General features: G+C 39.0%; 1 protein-coding gene across 1 annotated transcript in view; it reads left to right on the top strand.

Annotated features, from left to right (window-relative positions):
* lrp1bb (low density lipoprotein receptor-related protein 1Bb) overlaps nucleotides 1–21,414 on the top strand; it is a 318,836-nt gene that overhangs the window by 255,222 nt on the left and 42,200 nt on the right. Inside the window, exons 54-67 of the mRNA XM_088002164.1 lie at nucleotides 56–196; nucleotides 422–609; nucleotides 6,692–6,875; nucleotides 6,962–7,047; nucleotides 9,729–9,851; nucleotides 12,354–12,535; nucleotides 12,977–13,176; nucleotides 13,615–13,803; nucleotides 13,948–14,096; nucleotides 14,377–14,470; nucleotides 14,639–14,755; nucleotides 15,332–15,451; nucleotides 16,295–16,414; nucleotides 20,727–20,843. Coding sequence (XP_087858290.1) covers nucleotides 56–196; nucleotides 422–609; nucleotides 6,692–6,875; nucleotides 6,962–7,047; nucleotides 9,729–9,851; nucleotides 12,354–12,535; nucleotides 12,977–13,176; nucleotides 13,615–13,803; nucleotides 13,948–14,096; nucleotides 14,377–14,470; nucleotides 14,639–14,755; nucleotides 15,332–15,451; nucleotides 16,295–16,414; nucleotides 20,727–20,843 — 2,010 coding nt within the window. The remainder of the gene's footprint in view (nucleotides 1–55; nucleotides 197–421; nucleotides 610–6,691; nucleotides 6,876–6,961; nucleotides 7,048–9,728; nucleotides 9,852–12,353; nucleotides 12,536–12,976; nucleotides 13,177–13,614; nucleotides 13,804–13,947; nucleotides 14,097–14,376; nucleotides 14,471–14,638; nucleotides 14,756–15,331; nucleotides 15,452–16,294; nucleotides 16,415–20,726; nucleotides 20,844–21,414) is intronic.

Raw genomic sequence — 21,414 nt, 5'->3', positions numbered from 1 at the left:
AACTGACAAGTCCGAGTGCAACGCGATGAGATAGTGGCTCGCTTTCTTTTTTTAGTCTATCGCTCCTGTGGATCTGGGGAGTTTCGCTGCGGGGACGGCCGCTGTCTTCTCAGCTCTCAGTGGGAGTGTGACGGCTATGCGGACTGTCCCGATCACTCAGATGAACTGCCGCTGAACCTCAAATGTCTTGCTGCAGGTAAGGCTGCTGTTTGGCTCTCTGTAAGAATCTCTTCATCAGTGTCACCAGCAGCATCACTCGCCAAAGAAACCGGCGGATTTATATGGAAGAAACAAAAAGGCCTCTGACTTTCTGAGTTTAATTTATTGGCTATTATCCAATGTGAGGGCAGTGACTTTTATGAGCTTTCATGAGTGATCGCAGGGTGTTGTGGGTATGATAGTTTTTCTTTGTTCTCTTCAGGAAGCTTGTGTAACGGCTCCTTCTTCATGTGCTCCAATGGCCGCTGCATATCTCAGGGGAATCTGTGTGATGGGAAAGATGACTGTGGAGATGGATCAGATGAGAGGAACTGCAATGTGAATGAATGTTTGAACCGCAGAGTCAGTGGGTGCACGCAGGACTGCCAGGATCTCACTGTGGGCTACAAGGTAAGTCAACAGAGAACTTGTAACACTGCTAGGCAATATCTTTCTAAAGTATTCATCACTCCTAAACAGTTTTACATGTAATCATGCTACAACAACAAACCTCAGTGAATTTCATCAAAGGTGGATTCACACCAGCCCCGATTAGTTCGCTTTAGTTCTTTTGCCTAGAAAGTCCATTTCATTTAGTGAGGTGTTAATCCGCAATCGAACTCTGATGGAGCCTAGAAAGGGAATTCTAGTCCACCTAAAAACAAATCTGGATTCAGCTGAAGTGAACTCTTTCTTGTGTGGTTTGACTGCATGGGAATGCCAAGCGGACTGGAAAATAAATACAATCAAACAAAATGAATACGTTTGTTTTGGAGATGGCCATCAACGACAAAAAACCACTAAAATTTGACAATACTCCTTTTTTTGTTATTATTTTGTGAAGAAGGAAGTGGCTCTCTCTCTGTGTCTTCTTTGGAGGTTTTTTTATGTTGTGTCCTTCCGTGGTTTTTGCTGCAGTGCCGCCACAGGTGTGAGGGTGAACAGGTGAACAAGGTTTGGTGTGTTTGCAGCATGAAACTGAACTGCACCAACTGAAAATGTAACAAATGTTTGTGTCCTTCACACAAAATCCAAATAAAAGTCAGAGGAAAAGGTTCGAGTGGTGTGAATACCTTAGCAAGGCACTGATTGAAAATACATTACCTATCCACATCTATACTTAAACAAACTAACTCTGGTTAAGTAAAAGTAAACATGGTAAGAAACAAATATCTGTTAATAATAGGAAATCTAGCAGCTCAGTCACAACACAGCTAGTATATCTATCAACATCTTACCGTGTGACTTGCATTCCAATAGTCAGGTAAATCACTACAGTGCAAAATTTTAATTAAAAAACTTCCCTGACCTGCAGTGCTGAGCTGCAGCAGCTACATTTCTAATTCACTAGCAGGTGCGATGCGGGGCTCATATCAGTAGTGGTGTGGACATGAATGATTAATGACTGATAATAAATCAAGTCTTACTTTGCACACCATTAAACAGATAAAGATGGGTTGGAGCATATATGTATATACATTTATGTACATAAATGTTCACTCTCGCTTTGTAACCTTGAAAGCCTGTAGGTGGAGGTGGGTGGGTTAACGATAAGCCAACAACTGTCTGATCCACCTCGCTTCCCCTCTGTGCCATGTCATTGTTCTGCTTCTGGCAGCACAACAGTGGCGTTTTGATATGAGGGCTGGCTCCAGGTCAAGGCCGCAACCGCTGGAGTGTTTTGGTGGTCATCCTGGTTGTCAGATTGTGGCAGTTTTAACCATTCATTCCTGAATTTTATTGTTGTGTTCCTCTGCGGGTTGGTGTTTACTGCTTCAGAAATCGCCAGAAAGCACAAAAAAGTGCTGCCAGCTTGTCACGACGGCGGTAGATCTGGACAAAGAGCACATCAATGCGAACCTTTAGCTCATCCATTTGTGGCCTGAACAGGGAGATCAGCAGAAAGGCCATCAAGGCTATAACTCCGGATAAGAAGAGGATTTACAGTTGGTGCAGAGCAGCTGATGCAAGCACTCTTAAGTTATTTTTTCGTTTTGCATTGGTCACTGAGTTGGTCACTGAGGTGAGATTGAATCTTTGAGCTACGGAGCAGTATGTATAAACAGCTCTGGAAAAAATTAAGAGACCACTGCACTGAACCCCATAGAAAACCTCATGGTTATTCCACCAAACATTGATTTCTGAACTCATTAGTATTGTTTCTAAATGAACATGAACTTTTTTTTTTCTTCCATTATTTGAGGTCTGAAAGCACTGCATCTTTTTCTTTAATTTGAACATTTCTCATTTTCCACAAATACTACATTTTTGCTTGGAGTTTCAGAGGAAAGTTGTAAGTATTTCATATAATAAAAGAACAGTGTTCATATTACTCAAACATCTGCCTATAAAAAGTAAAATCAGACAAAACTGATCATTTTAACTGGTCTCTTAATCGTTTTCCAGAGCTGTATGCGTGCGCGTGTCGTGGCTTTAATGACATGGTATGTTAGCTTTCCTGCTTTGCCGGATTTCCCTATGAAACAGCGACTTGCGTAAAGATAAGATGTGTTCACTTTTCATTTTACACACTGTAATGTGCTGTGTTAACATTCTGCAAAAGAGATACAGTGGGGAGAACAAGTATTTGATACACTGTTGATTTTTCAGGTAGATGATCAAATACTTATTTCACACAATAAAATGGAAATTAATTATTTAAAAATCATACATTGTATTTTTCTGGATTTTTGTTTTAGATTCCATCACTCACAGTTGAAGAGTACCTATGATAAAAATTACAGTCTTCTACATGCTTTGCAAGTGGGAAAACATGAAAAATCAACAGTGTATCAAATACTTGTTCTCCCCACTGTAGAGTTGCATGTCCCTTATAACCCATGTCTTTTCAGCTGTTTTTTTATTGCAGTCAACTCAGTAAGCATACACAGAAAGTCCTTCAGTTTCTTTCTGGAAGTATCCACAAAGTCCAAACTCCACAAAAATAAAGGCTGCACATTCCACAGCCTTGGTGCTCCTGTTTGTGAAAATCAATATCTTCTGGTCCTGAAACGAGAGAGGGACTATTAAAGGGTTCTGATTGGAACACCTCAGTGTTCGATTCGAGGTCTATTGCTGTATCATGTCATATATATATATATATATATATATATATATATATATATATATATATATATATATATATATATATATACTGCAAAACCCGACACACCAACCTGTGCACCGCTTGGATTGATTACAAGAAAGCCTATGACTCAATGCCACACACCTGGATCATTGAATGCTTAGAGATGTACAACATCAATAGGACTCTAAGAGCCTTCATTGCAAACTCGATGGGGCTGTGGAAAACCACCCTTGAAGCCAACTGCAAACCGCTTGCACAAGTGTCCATCAAATGTGGCATATACCAAGGAGATGCTCTGTCCCCACTGCTGTTCTGCATAGGCCTGAACCCCCTCAGCCAAATCATCAACAAGACTGGCTACGGATACCGACTTAAGAATGGGGCCACAATCAGTCACCTCCTCTACATGGATGACATCAAGCTGTACGCCAAGAGCGAGCGAGACATCGACTCACTGATCCACACCACCAGGATCTACAGCACTGACATTGGGATGTCATTCGGACTAGAGAAGTGTGGCCGGATGGTTACAAAGAGAGGGAAGGTCGTCCGCACAGAAGGGGTCTCACTCCCAGAGGGAACGATAGCAGACATAGAGCACAGCTACAAGTACCTGGGAATACCACAAGCAAATGGCAACCTCGATGAGGTCACAAGGAAAGGAGCCACAGCCAAATACCTCCAACGAATAAGGCAAGTCCTGAGAAGCCAGCTCAATGGCAAGAACAAGATCCGTGCAATAAACAGCTATGCCTTACCAGTAATCAGATACCCTGCCGGAATAATTAGCTGGCCAATGGAAGAGATGAAGGCCACGGATGTTAAGACTCGGAAGCTACTAACCATGCATGGAGGGTTCCACCCCAAATCCAGCACCCTGAGACTGTACACGAGCCGTAAGGAAGGAGGCAGAGGACTAGTGAGTGTGAGAGCCACTGTCCAGGATGAAACATCTAAGATCCATAAATACATCAAGGACAAAGCCTCAACGGACGATGTGCTCAACGAATGTCTCAGGCAATGGGGAACAGAGGACGAGGTGCTGGAGGAACCATCATGGGAAGACAAGCCCCTACATGGGATGTACCACCGACAAATAACTGAAGTGGCTGATATCAGGAAATCCTACCAATGGCTGGAGAAAGCTGGACTCAAGGACAGCACAGAGGCCCTCATCCTGGCTGCACAGGAACAGGCCCTAAACACCAGAGCAATAGAGGCTCAGATCTACCACACCAGACAAGACCCAAGGTGTAGGTTGTGCAAGGAGGCCTCTGAGACAGTCCAGCACATAACAGCAGGGTGCAAGATGCTGGCAGGGAAAGCGTACATGGAACGACATAACCAAGTGGCGGGCATAGTGTACAGGAACATCTGTGCAGAATATGGACTGGAAGCCCCGAGGTCAAAATGGGGGACACCCCCAAAGGTGGTGGAGAATGACCGAGCTAAGATCCTGTGGGACTTCCAGATCCAGACAAGATGGTAATGTCGAACCAACCGGACATTGTGGTGGTGGATAAAGAACAGAGGAAAGCCGTTGTGGTGGATGTAGCAATACCAAGTGACCACAACATCAGGAAAAAGGAGCATGAGAAACTGGAGAAATACCAGGGCCTCAGAGAGGAACTGGAGAAGGCCTGGAAGGTGAAGACCACAGTGGTGCCTGTGGTCATCGGGGCCCTCGGGGCAGTCACCCCCAAACTGGAGCAGTGGCTCAAACAGATCCCAGGAACAACATCAGACATCTCAGTCCAGAAATGTGCAGTTCTAGGCACAGCCAAGATACTGCGCAGAACCCTCAAGCTCCCAGGCCTCTGGTAGAGGACCCGAGCTCAGAGGATGAAAGAGACCACCCACGGAGGGTGAGAGGGGAATTTTTTATATATATATATCTTCTCACCCTCCGCGGGTGGTCTCTCTCTTTCATCCTCTGAGGATGAAAGAGAGAGACATATATATATATATATGTATATATATATACATATATATATGTATATATATGTATATATATATATATATACATATATATATATATATATATATATATATATATATATATATATATATATATATATATATATATATATATATAAAGGAGCTGATTTTTTCAAGCCTCTGGAGGTTAAGATCAAAATAATTTTAAATAAATTCTAAAACTGACTGGTAGCTGGTCTGTTTGAATTCAGGTTCAGTTTCTCCTGGGGCCCTGGGGCTAGCAGAGGACCTGAAGCAGTTGCAAAATTAATTTATGCCTCAGGCCAACCCGGCAGACACACATGAAGAAATCTTAGGACACATCCAGAGATTTCGACCATAGCCCTCTGTCTATTTATTGCGTAATAACTGAGTGTGTCAGAAACCAAGAATAAATCTTCAGATATACCCCTAAGATTAAAAATGTATTAATAAATGGTAAACCAATTAGAAACAATATAAAATATAATCAAACTAATAATATGATAGGGAGTCATTGTTTAGTGGATCCACCAATTTGGTTCCCTTCAAAGCATTTAAAGAAACTATTTGAATAGCATTTTCTTTTACTAGAGTGACTTAACAGAAAACGCTCCCTTGATAGAATGCCTGATGTTCATCAATACGTTCTTTGGAAGGGCAGGACGTTTTAGTGGATGTAAAATTTGATTGCATCAGAACTATACTATGTTGATCACATTTATGATTTTGCAAATTCCTTTCAATATTATTTAATGGATCAGGATGGTTGGGAAATGGACATTTTTTTAGTGGATATCACAGATTTAATGTTGTCTTGTAGGTCACGGTTTATTAAGTTTTGTGGGGATTTTTTTCCTCCTGAGAGGAAAACAAAACAAAAATATCCCTAAGAAGTCTCTTTCACATTTGATTCACTTTGAAGATTGTTGAGGAACACTCAATGACATTTGGGGTTAAGATGTTTTCTTGTTTTCAAAATAAAATAAAAAAATATCTTCCTTCGAGCTTAGCTTGTTTTCTTAAACTACAAGCTTCTTTGTGATTTTATCACTTACATTTTTGTAACATCTTAGCTTTGTTCTTATCAGATGATTTTAGAGTAAATGTATGTCAGAGTAGAATGTTGTCTTGTAAGTAAACCTTAAATAAAAAAGGGAAAGCCAATAAAGAATAAAAAAGGGGGGAAATAATTCTGGTGAGCCAATTTTACCTTATTTACTGCTTGAGGAAGGAGATTTAAATGGCCACTAAATTTGTAGACAAATAGCGAAGCAGAAAATAATAGAAGTAAGAGTTATTTTCTTTTCACATGAAGGTTACAGAGAAATAAGTCGGAGCTTAAAACGCTGATCGTTTTAAGTTCTTCTTAATTTTGGTTTCATTATATTTTTCAATATCTCCAAGCAATATATTTTTTATGTTTTTCATGTTTTTTTTAATGATCAGTGTAAATGCTGGCCTGGTTTCCACCTGAAAGATGATGGGAAGACTTGTGTGGATGTTGATGAGTGCTCCACTACCCTCCCTTGTAGCCAGCGCTGCATCAACACCTACGGGTCCTACAGGTGCCTCTGTGTGGACGGTTATGAGCCTGTGGATCGCAACCCAAACACATGCAAGGCTATATCAGGTCAGCTTGATTGTTGTTTTCTCAATTTGAAGCATTTCCTCACATGTCAGTGCAAGTCCCTTAATGCCATGCGTTCTGTATTTCAGCTGAGGAGCCTTTTCTCATCATGGCAGACCACCATGAGATCCGCAAACTGAGCGTGGATGGTTCAAATTACACCATTTTAAAACAGGTAATCTCAACCTATTCACAGTGTTCGTAAAAAGCTTTGAGCTATGTATGCCAGCTTAGCAGATGTGGGAGTATCTAAGGCAGAATAATTGTGAACAATTTTTGTATCTATTCTGTATTGGGTGTTGTGGTGACCTTTAGCATCTGCATATTTAAAGCTGTATTTTAAAGATTGTAGACAAAAGCTATATGTCAGATACTAACGAATCTGATGATGTGAGAGCTTTGACAAACAGGACTCTGAAATTAGCTGAAGGAAATTCACTTACTTTTGTAAAGTTTATTACAACCCTGCGTCTTGCCTGGGTTTTTATTTTGGTGTGACGCTCCGTGGCCCCCATTTATCTCTTATTAAAAACTTCCTGGATACACCCCTGTAAGATGTGCTGTGATTTGAAGTGATGCACTTCACAGGAATACAGAGAGACCTGTAGAAGCTGTACAATGGAAACAGATTTGACAGATTTGACTCCTAAATAATTCAGCTCCCATCTGTCACACACAGCCTCGGCTCCAAGACCAACAATACTTCTGTAGACTTTGGTCACAACATTGTCTGACATGTGCAGCATCAGCATAATAATTTGTTGCACAGACAGTTTTTGTAATTGCAAGTGCGACATGTTATGTCACCCTGTTCAGTCCTTTTGGATATTTTTTTAATGGCAATACATTTGCAAGGTTAGAGGAGAGGCACACTAGTTAACATGACCGACTGTTTTCACAAACACTGGTGAAATAAAAATGTATTTTAAAAATTTGAATAAAAAATGTAACAATTGTAAACACTTACTGGCCTCCCCTGTTTAAAGTGTGTAAAAAGCCTCAGCATAAATTCACCGAATGTTGCACAAGCATCCTCTTTCATTAAAAGAGGGAAAGAGGATGGATTTTTGAAAAACCCATCCCCTAAGAAAGAAAATGATTACTTTCTTACCATTTGAGAATCGTTGAACATTCTTTGCATGAAGTTGTGCGACTGCATCTGACTTTTTTTTTAAGTCTTTGTACTTACTTAAGTTGACTAATGTATATATATTATATTTAACTGGGGTATCAGCAGCTGCTGAGGACACTGTAATTCATCCAGCAGATTTAAATGAATAAAAATGGTGTATACATCTCTTATATAAAAGAAGAAAATAATTTGTTCAATTAAGTCCGTGCAGTTCATTATGAAAAACAAACTCCAAAAACAAGTGTGGAAGAAAGCGGGCAGTTCGCTTAGTGCAGAACAGAGGGGCAAATTCGCTTAATGAAGAAACCGTTGGAAGTGATTTTTCAATCATTTTCAGGTCTCACTGCTGCTCTGGGCTATAGTTGAATTTAACTGTTGATTATCACAAAAGGCAGGATGCAATTTACCATAACTCACCTCACAAGTATCTTACATGCTTCTCTCAGTCAAATTAACCTCTTAACTCAGCCCCTGACCTCTGACAAGCATAAGTTATTACACTTTCTTTTTTTTAAATCAGACAAACATTAATCTTACTTCTCAGTTTATATATATATATATATATATATATATATATATATATATATATATATATATATATATATATATATATATTCTCTCAGTATAAATATAGCTGATCTGAAACAGGTATCGTTGTGTATAGGTTCAAAAAAGGGTTCAGTTTTAAAATAATAAGTTGAGCTTTGGGCGTCTCACAGTGCTCAATTCAATCTGTGTTCAGAAAATTTAAAACAACTTAACACATACCAGAACATGGCTGTCCACTTAAACTAACAGCCTGGGTAAGAAAGCTCTTGAGGATGCATTTCCTCAGCAGGCACAGGACAGCTGGTTAGAACAGACTCAAGAGGAGATGAGCTCATTTTCAAAACTGTGAATAATTCCACTTTCACTTGAAGGTTTTAGTTGTCAGTTGATGAAATGTGAAGGGGTTTAAGAAAATTATCTGACCTGAAGCATCATTTTAATGAGATAAAAATAGAAAAAGTCTTTTTTGTTTTCTTTTTACATCGAAGCTCAGCTAAAGGGTCTCAATCCCTCTTCATGCTGTCCTCCAGGTAGATTAATAAAATATACCGTTCAATGTTAGAAGTACAAGAGGAAGGTGGATTTCATCTCTGTAACAGATACGCAGAGTACAGAAATGTTCCCTCCGGACCCTTTGCGACCTGTCTATGAAAGTGTTGATGATCTGATGAAGACATTTCATTGCACCTGTCAGATTGTCTGACATGTGTTCAAGGCTCCTACAGTGTGAGACAGCAGGGTGGGGGCACTTGTTTGGTGTGCGGGCTGTCTGATTGACAGCGGGCTCCTATGAGCTAAACATTGAAGAAAGGTTCGTCACTCTGCTCCTTTGATCAGACTGCAGCTTGCTCTCCAGTCAGTTTTAAAATTGCTTGTATTACTGAAAGCCTTGAGACCTATGGGATATCCACCAAAATCAATATTGCTTGTGCTGCACAAAACATATCACGTATGAAAAGAACATGCTTTTTTTTTTCTTTTTTTTTTTTACTTTTTAGCAAATTGAAATCACCTTTTGGTTGAGCAGATGAAAATAAATGTGTTTCTGTTTAATTACCAAATGTTGCATATATATGGTGGCAGTTAGAGTGACAGCGTAATGCTTTCACCCTCCCATTTCATTCAGATAAGTATTAACATGCTTTAACATGCGATGTGTGTTTTCTATTTCCTAGGGCCTCTACAACATCATCCACCTAGATTTTGACTACAAAAAGGAATTCATCTACTGGGTGGATTCAACCAGGCCGAGTGGTCGAAAGATCAACAGAATGCGCCTAAATGGGAGCGACCTTAAGGTAACCGATGAGATACTGCTGCTGTGACTGACTACCATATGCTGCTTGTTTCACTTTGGGGACGAATCGTTGCTTTCCTGCTCTTACTCCCACTTCAGTTTTTACCCACCCATCTCAGCTCTGTTTTTGCTCAGTCTAATTATCAGATTTTGCCGTTTAAAAACATTTTCTGCTTTTGAAACAACACGTGGTTGAAGTAGCTCATTATCACCGCTCAGCTAAAGATAGGTGTCTTTTATATTTTACACTTTTGACATCATAGATTTTTTTTTTTTTATTGCTTCAGGAAAGAGCTTCTTACTTGCTTAATGGCTCAGATAGAGTGCTTGCGAAGATAACTAATGGCTGTCAGATGAATGTGGCAAGCATCGTGTTACAAATGCACTCTCAGGTGTTGTCACCAGGTTGGGTAAGGTCAGGGGATCGAAACCCAGATAGAAGAGCTGATGGGACATTAGGATAACACTTTCTGGGTCCCCATGCCACATCTCATTAGCGTTTGTGTGCTGAGCAATAGGCTTATTTAGCTCTCTTACATCCACAGTTTTCAGCCTGAGCCACTGAAACCGCTTAGCAAACTGTCTGAAACACGGATCCATGAGCTTATGACATGGGGTTAATTAGAGTTACTGACATGAGCAGCCACTCGCACAGGTTTGCTATATGAGGAAAAGCATGAAATTGAAAAGACGTATGGATTTTATTTGCAAAGGTAATGATAGTGATATTTAATTAGAAAGATAGTTAGTGGACATTTTATTTTCATTTTTCACTTGGACTTCAGCGCATTATTTCGTTCTGAATGAGATCGGTGCCATATAATTTAGTTTTATTCCATTTAGCTATATAAACGTTACCCTTGTCTGTCCGTGATTTCCGTTTTTAAGTAATGATTTTGCTGCGGAGTTGTGTTTCTACAGGAAAATAAAGATTTTTGCTGACATGCAATTCTTTTTTGTGGCATTTGTTGCCATGAAGTAAATTAGTTTATAAATATGCTCATATTTAACTGCCACCGCACTTCTTCATGCTCCACACAGGACCTTGATATGCTGCCACAATGATTAACTAACATGACCTTGCTACAGAAGGTTGGTGCATGCTAAAAACAGTGTCTTCAACGCTCATACTTTATGCTTCCTGGAGAGCCCAAGGTATGCCAAAGGATCTCACAAACCCCTGCAGAGACCCTTCGTTTTTGTCTTTTGGATTTTTAAACATTGTGACGAGGTCATAAGCAGGTATTTTGAAGGTCTTACTATCTTTGTGTTGAAATGGTGGAAAAAATGGAGTGTCTAACCATTTTTACATGCATATCACTCAACATCCTATTTTTATATTTATTTTTTTGAAAAGTCATATTCAAATGTTGACATTTTCCAATTTTTTTTGTGGAGCAGTTATTCTGAACAAGTGACAACCTAGATTACTACAAGTAGAAGGATTTTACGTAGAAACTAGGGCTGGGAATTTAATGCATTAATTTTGAGGAAAACGAATGTGTTTATGCAGTCCAAAGGACCCCACTGCACTTAGACTACATTTAGTCTTTCACCTATTCGTGCATTTAATAACGCGCCAGTGGTGGTAAGCTACATTGTAGCCATAGCTGCCCTGGGGCAGACTGACAGGAACGAGGTTACTATACAATCGGGGAACCTTCAATCCTCTGACCACCACCATTTTTTCTTTTACTGAGAAAATCTTTCATGTGTTCAAAACCTATTTTCTTCATTGCAGCGGGGAAGACTTTTGATTGTAGATTTTAATTTTAAAGTCATCACTCATTGCTGCTTGACCTTATTAAACTGCTCCCTTCTGCTCCCCATGAGACTAATCAAGTAATGACTGTAGGTGAACTCCTTCTGCTTTGCGAAAATAGCATTTTCAACAAAAACTGTCCTAATCCTGAACAAATATCTATTGTACTACACATTTTTAAAAAAGGTTTTAATGGTACTGGTAGCCGTTATTTGCAGTAGACTAGTTAGGAAATAGAGAGGGGAGGGGACGACATACAGCAAAGGTCTCAGGGTTGGGAATCAAACCCCAGACTGCTGCGTTGAGACTAATGGCCTCTGTGTATGGGGCGACCGCTCTACCTCTACACCCCGCGTGCTTCGCAACACATTTCTTTGTAAATACATTTTGAAGGGCTGACCTTTTCTTCACAAACTAGCGTTAGAAGCAGGCTTTTATCTGTGACAGTGTTCTGTATGCAAATCACATTAAAATAAAGCTGAGGCTTTTGGTCTGCAGCCTTAGGTCATTACATCACCCTGCAGTATTCTCAACAACCTTTTGTCATGCACAAGACTCATGTTTAACAGTTACCATGGCAGCACATGACGGCCTCTCGAAACCATTCAGTTTGAAAAGTTAAGAGAGCCCAAAATGCAGTAGGAAAAAAAAGTATTTTGCTGAGCATAGCTTATCAGTTAAACGTTTTTGTTTAGTGCTTCAAACTGCTTTTACCAAACTTTTTGATTTCTGTTTTAACAGATTGTCCACAGGACAGCAGTGCCCAGTGCTTTAGCAGTGGATTGGATTGGAAAAAATCTGTACTGGTGTGACGCAGAAAAGAAAACACTAGAAGTGTCAAAAGCGAACGGCCTCTACCCGACCATCCTGATCAGTTCTGGTCTCAAGAACCCCACAGATCTTGCTCTGGATCCCCAGACGGGGTGAGAATATTAAAACTACAGAGCTCACAATAGCTTACAACTGGATTTTATTCCTAAAAATTACTGATTCTTGAATGGTTCTTAAAGCAAGCTTTTTTTTTTTTTCAAATACATGCTTTAAAAGAAAATCAATAAATCATAGTTTTTTTGTTTAATATTTATTTAGTTGGTGCTTACACACATAATCTGTGGAAATGAGAATTTCCTTTTTCATTTAACATGTGGTGTTATTGTAGAGTCAGTAAACTTTAGGCATGTGTTATTATTTTCAGTATTTGTGTTTCCTTTTTACTAGTATGTATTCTCACCTTGTTAATTTTTACCTCCATTGATTTATCTGACCTGTATCTTGTATCGCCTTGTTATTTTGAACACTACTCCATTTTAATGTTGCCTACAGTGACATGCAGTTTTTCTCAATTCTGCAATATTTGTGACTAGGTATGTGTTCTGGGTAGACTGCTGTGAGCCCGCTCAGATTGGACGTATAGGCATGGACGGCCGGGGGCAAATGGTTATCATTGACACAGAGATCTATAGCCCCACTGCTCTCACTATTGATTATACCAACAAGAGAGTGTACTGGGCAGACGACAACCACATCCTGTTTGCCAACATGGATGGCACCCAGAGACGCAAAGGTGAGAAAGAAAACGGTGCGATAACATGAGTTGCACATTTTAAATTTTAAAATTAAGTTTAGACAAATTAGACAGATGTTTGAAGATACGTTCCATCTGCTTTTTACGATGACCTGATTTGAAGAGAAACACTGAGTCTAAAAGTGCAAACCCGATGCAGAGGTGGTTCTAGAAAATGTTGGGAACCGTGTAAAATTTCCTCTTCTCAATTTTGCGTTGATCTGCCACATAAAACTAATGGATATTGTCTTTGCAACATTCTGAAATGTGAAAGGCACTGTATTTTATTATCATTTAAAATATCAAAAAATATTATTTAACTATCTAAAAACTCTATTTTGAAAATCATGACAGATCTATTATTTAATCTGTTGAACTGCTTTAATCTCCAAGGGATATTTGGATGATATTAACTTTACATGTGACTTCCTTTTTTAGTGTCCTATGACCACATCCAAGGAGTAATGGCACTGACTTTGTTTGAGGACTTTGTGTATTGGACTGATGGGAAGTCTAAGTCACTCCGACGTGCTCACAAGACTACAGGCACTCAAGCGATTGAGCTCCTCAACTCCTGGCAAGCCATCAAATCAATCAAGGTCTACCACTCACTACGGCAGCCTGAAGGTAAATACTGCATCAAACTCTCATGTTTGTTACATCCAGCTAACAGTTTTGTTCCTTAGTTGTTGTTTTTCTTCAGCCGGAAGAAAAATATGCCTGATGTCAGACCGTTTGAGCTCTGCCTTGTATTTGTATTTTGCTGTCCAGTGCCCAAGCACCAGTGCCAGATTGCAAATGGTGGATGCAGCCATTTATGTCTTCTTTCCCCTGGTGGGGAACACAAATGTGCCTGTCCCACAAACTTTTACCTTGCTGCCGACAACAAAACCTGCCTCTCCAACTGCACCTCCAGTCAGGTCAGCTCCTTTCTTCCTCCTTCCCCACCATGTCTACACCTGCTGTGATCATGTTGTTTGCTCCTCTGTTCTGATCAGCACTGTTCCACCTGAAGGCAAATTGCTTTACTTTCATGGGCTTGTCTTTTCTGACATGTAGGGTGAAGGAAATGTTTGGGTATTGATTTTAACTCTGGCTTTGAAGAACGCAGAAGTCTAACCAGGCATTCGAGAATGCATGTCGACTTCAAATTGTGTTCGCCCACTCCCCTTCTTTTTTGTCTCTTTTGTTCCAACACAGTTTCGCTGTGGGACAGATGAGTGCATCCCTTTCTGGTGGAAGTGCGACACGGTGGATGACTGCGGGGATGGCTCAGACGAACCCCCTGATTGCCGTAAGTGGGATGTTATAGTTGTAAACCATAAAAGCATAAACTCTGGAGCAAAAAACATGTTATTTTTCTCTCTATTCCCTGTTACAGTCAGAGCTCTGACCTCTTTTATAACACATGTGCCATATTTATTTCTAATTGCACACTGGGTTACGCTTGATTTTTAAACAGCGGAATTCAAATGTCAGCCTGGGCGTTTTCAGTGCGGTACAGGCCTCTGTGCTCTTCCTCCCTTCATCTGTGATGGAGAGAACGACTGCGGTGACAACACAGATGAGGCCAACTGTGGTAAGTGGAGAGTTTACTCTGCTGGAGTTACCTGAAAAAATATTCATGTCATTCACTTTTTCACATGTTGATGTTAAAGCACAAACATCAGTGTGTTTTATTGGGACTTAATGTGATTGATTATAAAAACAATTAACTAGTTGATTATAGAATAGTAACCTAAAGATTGATACTTACACAAACACACTTCCTCTTATTAGAAATCATATAAGTTCCAAGTTAAGAGGCTCACTGGTAACAAAAGTGAGCAGGATTGAAAGTAAATATGCTTTTAGTCATTTTGTGGTTTTGCTATGGGTGTCATATTAGAAGTTAGACTCTGAAGGAATTTAAAGAGGCTTAATGACAAAATCCAAAGCTGCATGATGAAAGATAAACTGGCAGAAGAGCAAATGGTAAGAGGTTTACTGGTCACAAATTGAGCGGAGTACCAGCATTGCCCCAGACTCACCACGGGTAAATATAATGGGCAAATGGGGAAAAATAACTGAGTATTCAGTGTGGTAAATAAATGTGTTCCTGGTGTGTTTTCGTTTTGTTTCATTTTGCTCTCCTTCTTATCGTTTTTCCTCCTAGAGACATACATCTGCCTGTCAGGCCAGTTCAAGTGCACCAGAAAACAGAAATGTATCCCTCTAAACCTGCGCTGCAACGGTCAGGACGACTGTGGTGACGGAGAGGATGAGACAGACTGCCGTGAGAGTTTGCAGCATTACTTTTTATTGTCTGAAGAAGCTATTAATAAAGCATTGGAATAAGAAGAATTGGATATGTTTGTGCAAGTACTCCAAAAAAACTAAAAAAAAAAAAGTATATACACTGCACAAAGCTTTTGATGTCTGTATTTTTAAATTGGTACAGATCATGAAGAAAACATCCTAATTTTGCTTCTTTTTTTTAAACTTTTATTTCATGCCTGTACTTGAACTGCATACAACACACCATTAGGATTACGTAGTCCTCATTAGGCATTCTGGAGACAACTTGTGTTATGGCCTGCTCTTGTGAAAAGGGATTAGAAATTGAATCGCATAGAGGATAAGAGCAGATTTTGTCTGCAGTGATGTAACTCATCAGAATATCACACCCTATTCAAGACTTTTCGCCGGATGCGTTTGTCTTTCCGATGATTACAGAAGGGGTGAGAGCGAGGGAAGGAGATTGCGAGAAAGTCAGGAGGAGAAAAAAAGACTTTAATTAAAGTGAAGCTAATTACTTCAGCCCTGCTTAAACTACCAGCATGATTGGATGCGTTTTTGAATGCACCTTTGTAATGAACACTGCGCCATTGAAATTAAAATGCTATTTGAAACAATGTCACGTTATATAGAAAAGAAGCTGCTCCTACCTTGTTGTAATATAGCATAAAAAATGAGGGAAAAGATGATGTTCGGGAGGCATAATTTGCTTCCTCACTGTGTCTTGCATCATGGTGCATTCCATGATGACTCAGGTCTTTCTACAGAGAAAAAAAAAAATCATCCTGAATGATGAAAGATGTTGCTCTTCTCTTTCATACTCCTTTTTTTCTGAATACAGCTGAAAGCACCTGCTCCCCTGACCAGTTCCAGTGTAAGGCATCAATGCACTGCATCTCCAAGCTTTGGGTTTGTGATGAGGACCCCGACTGTGCAGACGGGTCAGATGAGGCCAACTGTGGTGAGTTATGCGACATTAGTTTCCCAGAAAGAACGCTCGTATGAATCTGCTTAGATTGTGATTAATTTTACCTTTGAGTTTATTCTGGTCTGACTCAGAGCGATTCAGTCGCGTTGCTTGTTCTTCTGGTCCGACTCTCAGCTGAATCTAGATCCCTTCAAGGCCACCTGCTAGCATTGTGAAAAATGTTCTTGCCAGTTAACACAAATGAACAATTTTGATACAACTCTTAACTGTGTAGTTACTAAAGAAACAGTAGTATGATCTCTCAATTATAAAATCACACAATGTTTTGGTGGCTTGAGTGGATGTGAGCTGAGTTTAAACTTTCTTTGAACCTGCAGTGAGAGAGTTTGTTACATCATGTGAAAAAGAGCAGCCATCCCTGTAGCGAGAACAGAAATGTAACATTATTGGTTCATCGAACCAAGAAGGGGATTCAAATATCAGCGAAAATATGTTTTCTAAAACTCCTGATACTTTTTTTGTAGATTAAAAGACTTTCATCAGACTGAAAATTCAGTTCAAATCAGTAACTTCATTAGTTTTAGACTTGTTTCCTGTGTGAGAATTTCTTATAAAGAGATGACGCAAAGTAATTAAGTTCAAAATATTCAACTGCTCCTAACCCTAAGTTCTATTGTTTGTTTTATATGTTTACGACTTTTGCTCAGACCCTAGCAGTATCATCTAGGCTGGATGAATCAGTTTTTATTCTAACCAGTTTTAAGTATGACCTTTCACCTTAGGCAGGGATGTTGAACCCATTTTCTTTTTGGGCCACATCAAGATCATAAATCTCCTCAAAGGGCCAGTTGTGGCACAATGTATCTGTAGAACAAACTGTTAAAATTTGAATCAATAGTTGTCTCTGCATTCAATTAGTACTTATTCAAGTTATTTAATATTAAACATCTTTTAACATTGATGCAATTTGGTATTATACAAATATAAACTGCTTTGATTTTATTGATTATTTAAAGTCGAACGCTATGAGGCCCCAGGATGTGTTTGGATATAACATATCCAAAGATATGGATGATATGTAACCTGAATTTAAGGCTTCAAAATGCAGGTTGAGTTACTTTTTCCACATGCACACCAATGCAGTTAAATGACTACGTTGATTGTCAACAACACCACAAGCACAGTGATTGTATGTTTTAATATTTAAGTGTTGGTTCAGCCTCCCCTGTGCTGCATTTTTGAGAAATCATTTGAGCTGCAACGCTCAAAGCATGATAAATTATACAACGTATTAAAGGGAATTGGAGCGGGATGAAGGAAGTTTAAAGGATTCTGACCATTACAGTTTTCATTAAAAAAAAAACCAAGGTATTTAATGCACAATAAAATTTGCCTTCAAGACCAGTTTCTTTACAACTTTTACTGTGCACATAGTTAGATCACCATGGGAGATTTTAATAAACAGTGACCACAGGAGGTGCAGTCAGCTCCAAAAACAATAACAAAGCTTTCACAGCAGAGAAACCCATATCTTATCCTTATCAGTCCCAATAGAACATTGTTTCTTCATTTATGAGGATTTCAACAAGGAATTCATTAAAACTTGTCAGCAGGAGGAAAAAAAAAAAACTTTAATTATTCCCTCACATGTCTGGTTGTTTTAAACGGGCCAACAGGATTGCCAGATTTTTTTAATAAGCTGTTTATAAAATATACATTTTTAAAGCAAAGATGTCCACGTGACATCGCTATTGTCTAATCATCAGGTGACTAGGCGGCCTGAAAGCACTGTTCTCAATCTGATTTTTGTGCTTTCACACATATATTTAGTTCTGCCTATGTGTGATGGCACTGCTTGATTTGATCATTCCCAGAATGCCTGGGCTTGCCAGATCTGAACATGGCCTGTGATGCAACAACCAGCACAACCAAGACTGATTTATTGTTTTTGTTTTTTTTTTTTTTTTTTTTTTTTTTTGCCTTTACTGTTAAAATTTAATTAGTGTTTTGTTCTGTTGTGTTTTGATATCAAGTCAAAAAGTGAGAGGAAAGGCAGAGTGGGGTGTGAGTTCCATGCAAGGAAGCACCAAAACATTGGACTAAAGCAGAAATAATCTTAAACTAACCATATCATAAATTTGTAATTATCCTGAAGCAGTAATATGTAAATGCTAATAAACTGAACAGATTAAAAATATTATTTAGTGACTTTGTTTTTCTAAGTAATTTTGTTTTTCTAGTTGATACATGCATCACATCAACTGATTTTGGAGAAAATGAAGATTTACTTTTTGGACAATTTTATTGCCAGCAGTGAGAAGGTAAAGTGACAGCAGTCATTGTGGATCCCTGAAATGGATATCAGGCTGGAATCCTGATACTAGATTCTTCCGTATCTCTTGTTTATAGATTATTTCTACCTCTTTCACTGACATCCAGGCATTAAATAAGTCCCACAAATCCTCACTTTTCCATATTTCCCTTAAATTACACCACATCTCGGAATACTTCAGTTGCTTTCAGGACATTTGTCTCCTTTCTCTGCACAATTGTAACATAGGAATTATGTCCAGTTAGTTGGTTTTTATTATGTGAGTGGATGTGGTCCTGTTTTATTGCGACTGTCGCCACTATTTCAAAGACAAGGACTGGGACTGGCTTTGACTAAACACCATCCAGTTTATATTCCTCTTACTCTGGTCCTTATGCTTTGATGCCATGGATTTCTTTGTAATCTCAGTCTGTTTCATGTAGTATTGTTCTTTGTACTTGTGCTTCTATGAGTGATGACCTTAGAAGATCCTCTAGCAAAGCTAAATAAGTAAAAGTAAAATGAGCCACTTTATGTTTATCACAGATGGTTTTTGCTCCTCAGATTGTTTGGTCAAACAAACTTTTAGCAAATGACATATCTTCATTTAGACCTATTTTTTCTACACTTAAAATACCTCTGATAGCCAAAGAGAGTTGTTCTTGTCACTTTTATAATGAGCTCTGACCCAAAAGAGTCATATTTCCAAATTATTCTCCCTTATACATGTATTTAAATGCTGAATGCACCCAAGCTGCTCCCTAATGAATTGCTGCCTCTTGCACCTTCCTGTTTCTCCGCCTGCTGTCATGTAAGAAAGAGATTCAGGCGGAATCTGCCACCGACTTCTTCACCCACGTCTCTTTCCTAGCTGATAACGTCACCGGGGCTATTATCCCTGGATGATGTCTGCTGAAAGAATACTTTTATAAATTAGTCAGGATAATTATATTTAAAAAAAAAAAAAACATTTTGAAGAAATGTGGTGGAATTTTAAATAAACATTAGTCTGGTTGTTGTATAATTCACTTAAGCTTCCATTGACTTATCCATGTACTAATGCAGAGCAAAATTTCTGATGGAAACACCCAAAGCAACCCTGAACTGTTTCTATCTTACTTTTTTCAACTTAATAAGAAAATACATTTGACTCAAAACACAAACATATTGACTTAATCCATGTTGTGGCTAGAAATTATGGTTTCATATTAAAATACTTGAGAAACTTTTCCCACTGCACGAGTCAGCATTTTTTTTTTTTTTTTTTTTTTTTTCATAATTTTATCCCAGATAGTGTGTCAGCAATAGCAGCCTACCCTGTATAGTGGACAATTAACCTCACAGAGATGTTCTATCCTCATTATTGTCCCTGAAAAGTGTCCCTTGAGAATATTAGTTTTCTCTGTAAATATCCTGAAAGATTAAGTCAAACCTCAGACTTAACTGAGTCAACCCATTCTGTTAATATATTGAGTTTATTGCTCAATTGATCAAAAGTAGTTTTTTTTTTCTTTCATAACCGTGACATTATCAAGAGTACATTTTGTGAAATCACAACCTAAAATAGAACAGTAAAACAAAACAGTATGGAATGCTCAAGAAGTATACGTTTTCAGTATAGCAACTAACCAAAAAAAAGAAAGCCAAACAGTATGGTAGAGTATTTCCCATTTTACTTCTCGATCACCGTCACGTCTCGTCTGCGATAATGCTGAAAGGAGCAGAATCACAGCTTGAATGTGGCTTAAAAGGAAACACAAGTCATACTTAGAAATGTTCAATTTTGCCAACTTTTTGTCAGCGATCGGCTGAGCAGACCTGGCAGCAGAGTCAGGTATTTCATCTTACGGTGTATTAGCTTTTTGAATGCATACTGTGTTTTGAGCTCACAGTCAGACTTGCTCAGGGAAACCCTGAGGAAACGATGATTACACTTTAAAAATATGATAGCTAGTGCTGTATTAATATTCATGCTCTTTGAAGCCATTTTCATCTGTATGCTTTTTTTTCTATTTCTTGCTCCTGATGAAAAAGATGAAAAGACCTGTGGACCTCATGAATTCCGCTGTGAGAATAACAACTGCATCCCCGACCACTGGAGGTGTGACAGCCAGAACGACTGCGGAGACGGCTCAGACGAGGAGAACTGCAGTGAGTATACCTGACAACTTCACGTGCTCTAAGCTCTGTTTATTTGCTTGTATACACTGCTGATGTTTTGCACGCACCGTGAAGAATTTGACGCCCTTGAGGACACTTGACTGCTTTTCCCACCAACCATGACAACGCCTTGTCCCATTCTCAGAAATAATATATGCAGTTTTGTGCATTCAGGGTGGTTCTTCCTTATCAATCCAACATGACTCAACTCCCTCTTTTAAACGCGCTCGTAATATATGTGCTTCTTTTCCGAGAACAAAGTTAAGCTCAGACTCTTGGGCTACTTTATCTACTCATGAAATGTCACTGCTAACCCGCCTTGTTAAGTCTCACATCCTGTTGTGTACTCAACTCTTTGTATTTGCGTGGGGGGAATCGTTTGCCTGTGTGTTGTATGAGCTCATGCATAGACTCTCTGTGTGCTTTTTTTTTTTTTTTTTTGCAGTGTGTGCACATTTTCCATGATTTATTAGACGCTCGAGCCTCCAAACCTATTAATGTCACTTAAAATGCAAATAAAGGCCAGTCAAGAGTTGGATGGAAAAAAAGACATAAAGCAGCT

The sequence above is a fragment of the Poecilia mexicana genome, unplaced genomic scaffold (genome assembly GCF_051168715.1).
Source record: "Poecilia mexicana isolate PSO_F unplaced genomic scaffold, ASM5116871v1 scaffold_2, whole genome shotgun sequence".
NCBI classification, from domain to species: Eukaryota; Metazoa; Chordata; class Actinopteri; order Cyprinodontiformes; family Poeciliidae; genus Poecilia; species Poecilia mexicana.
This window is presented reverse-complemented; position numbering and strand designations above follow the sequence as displayed.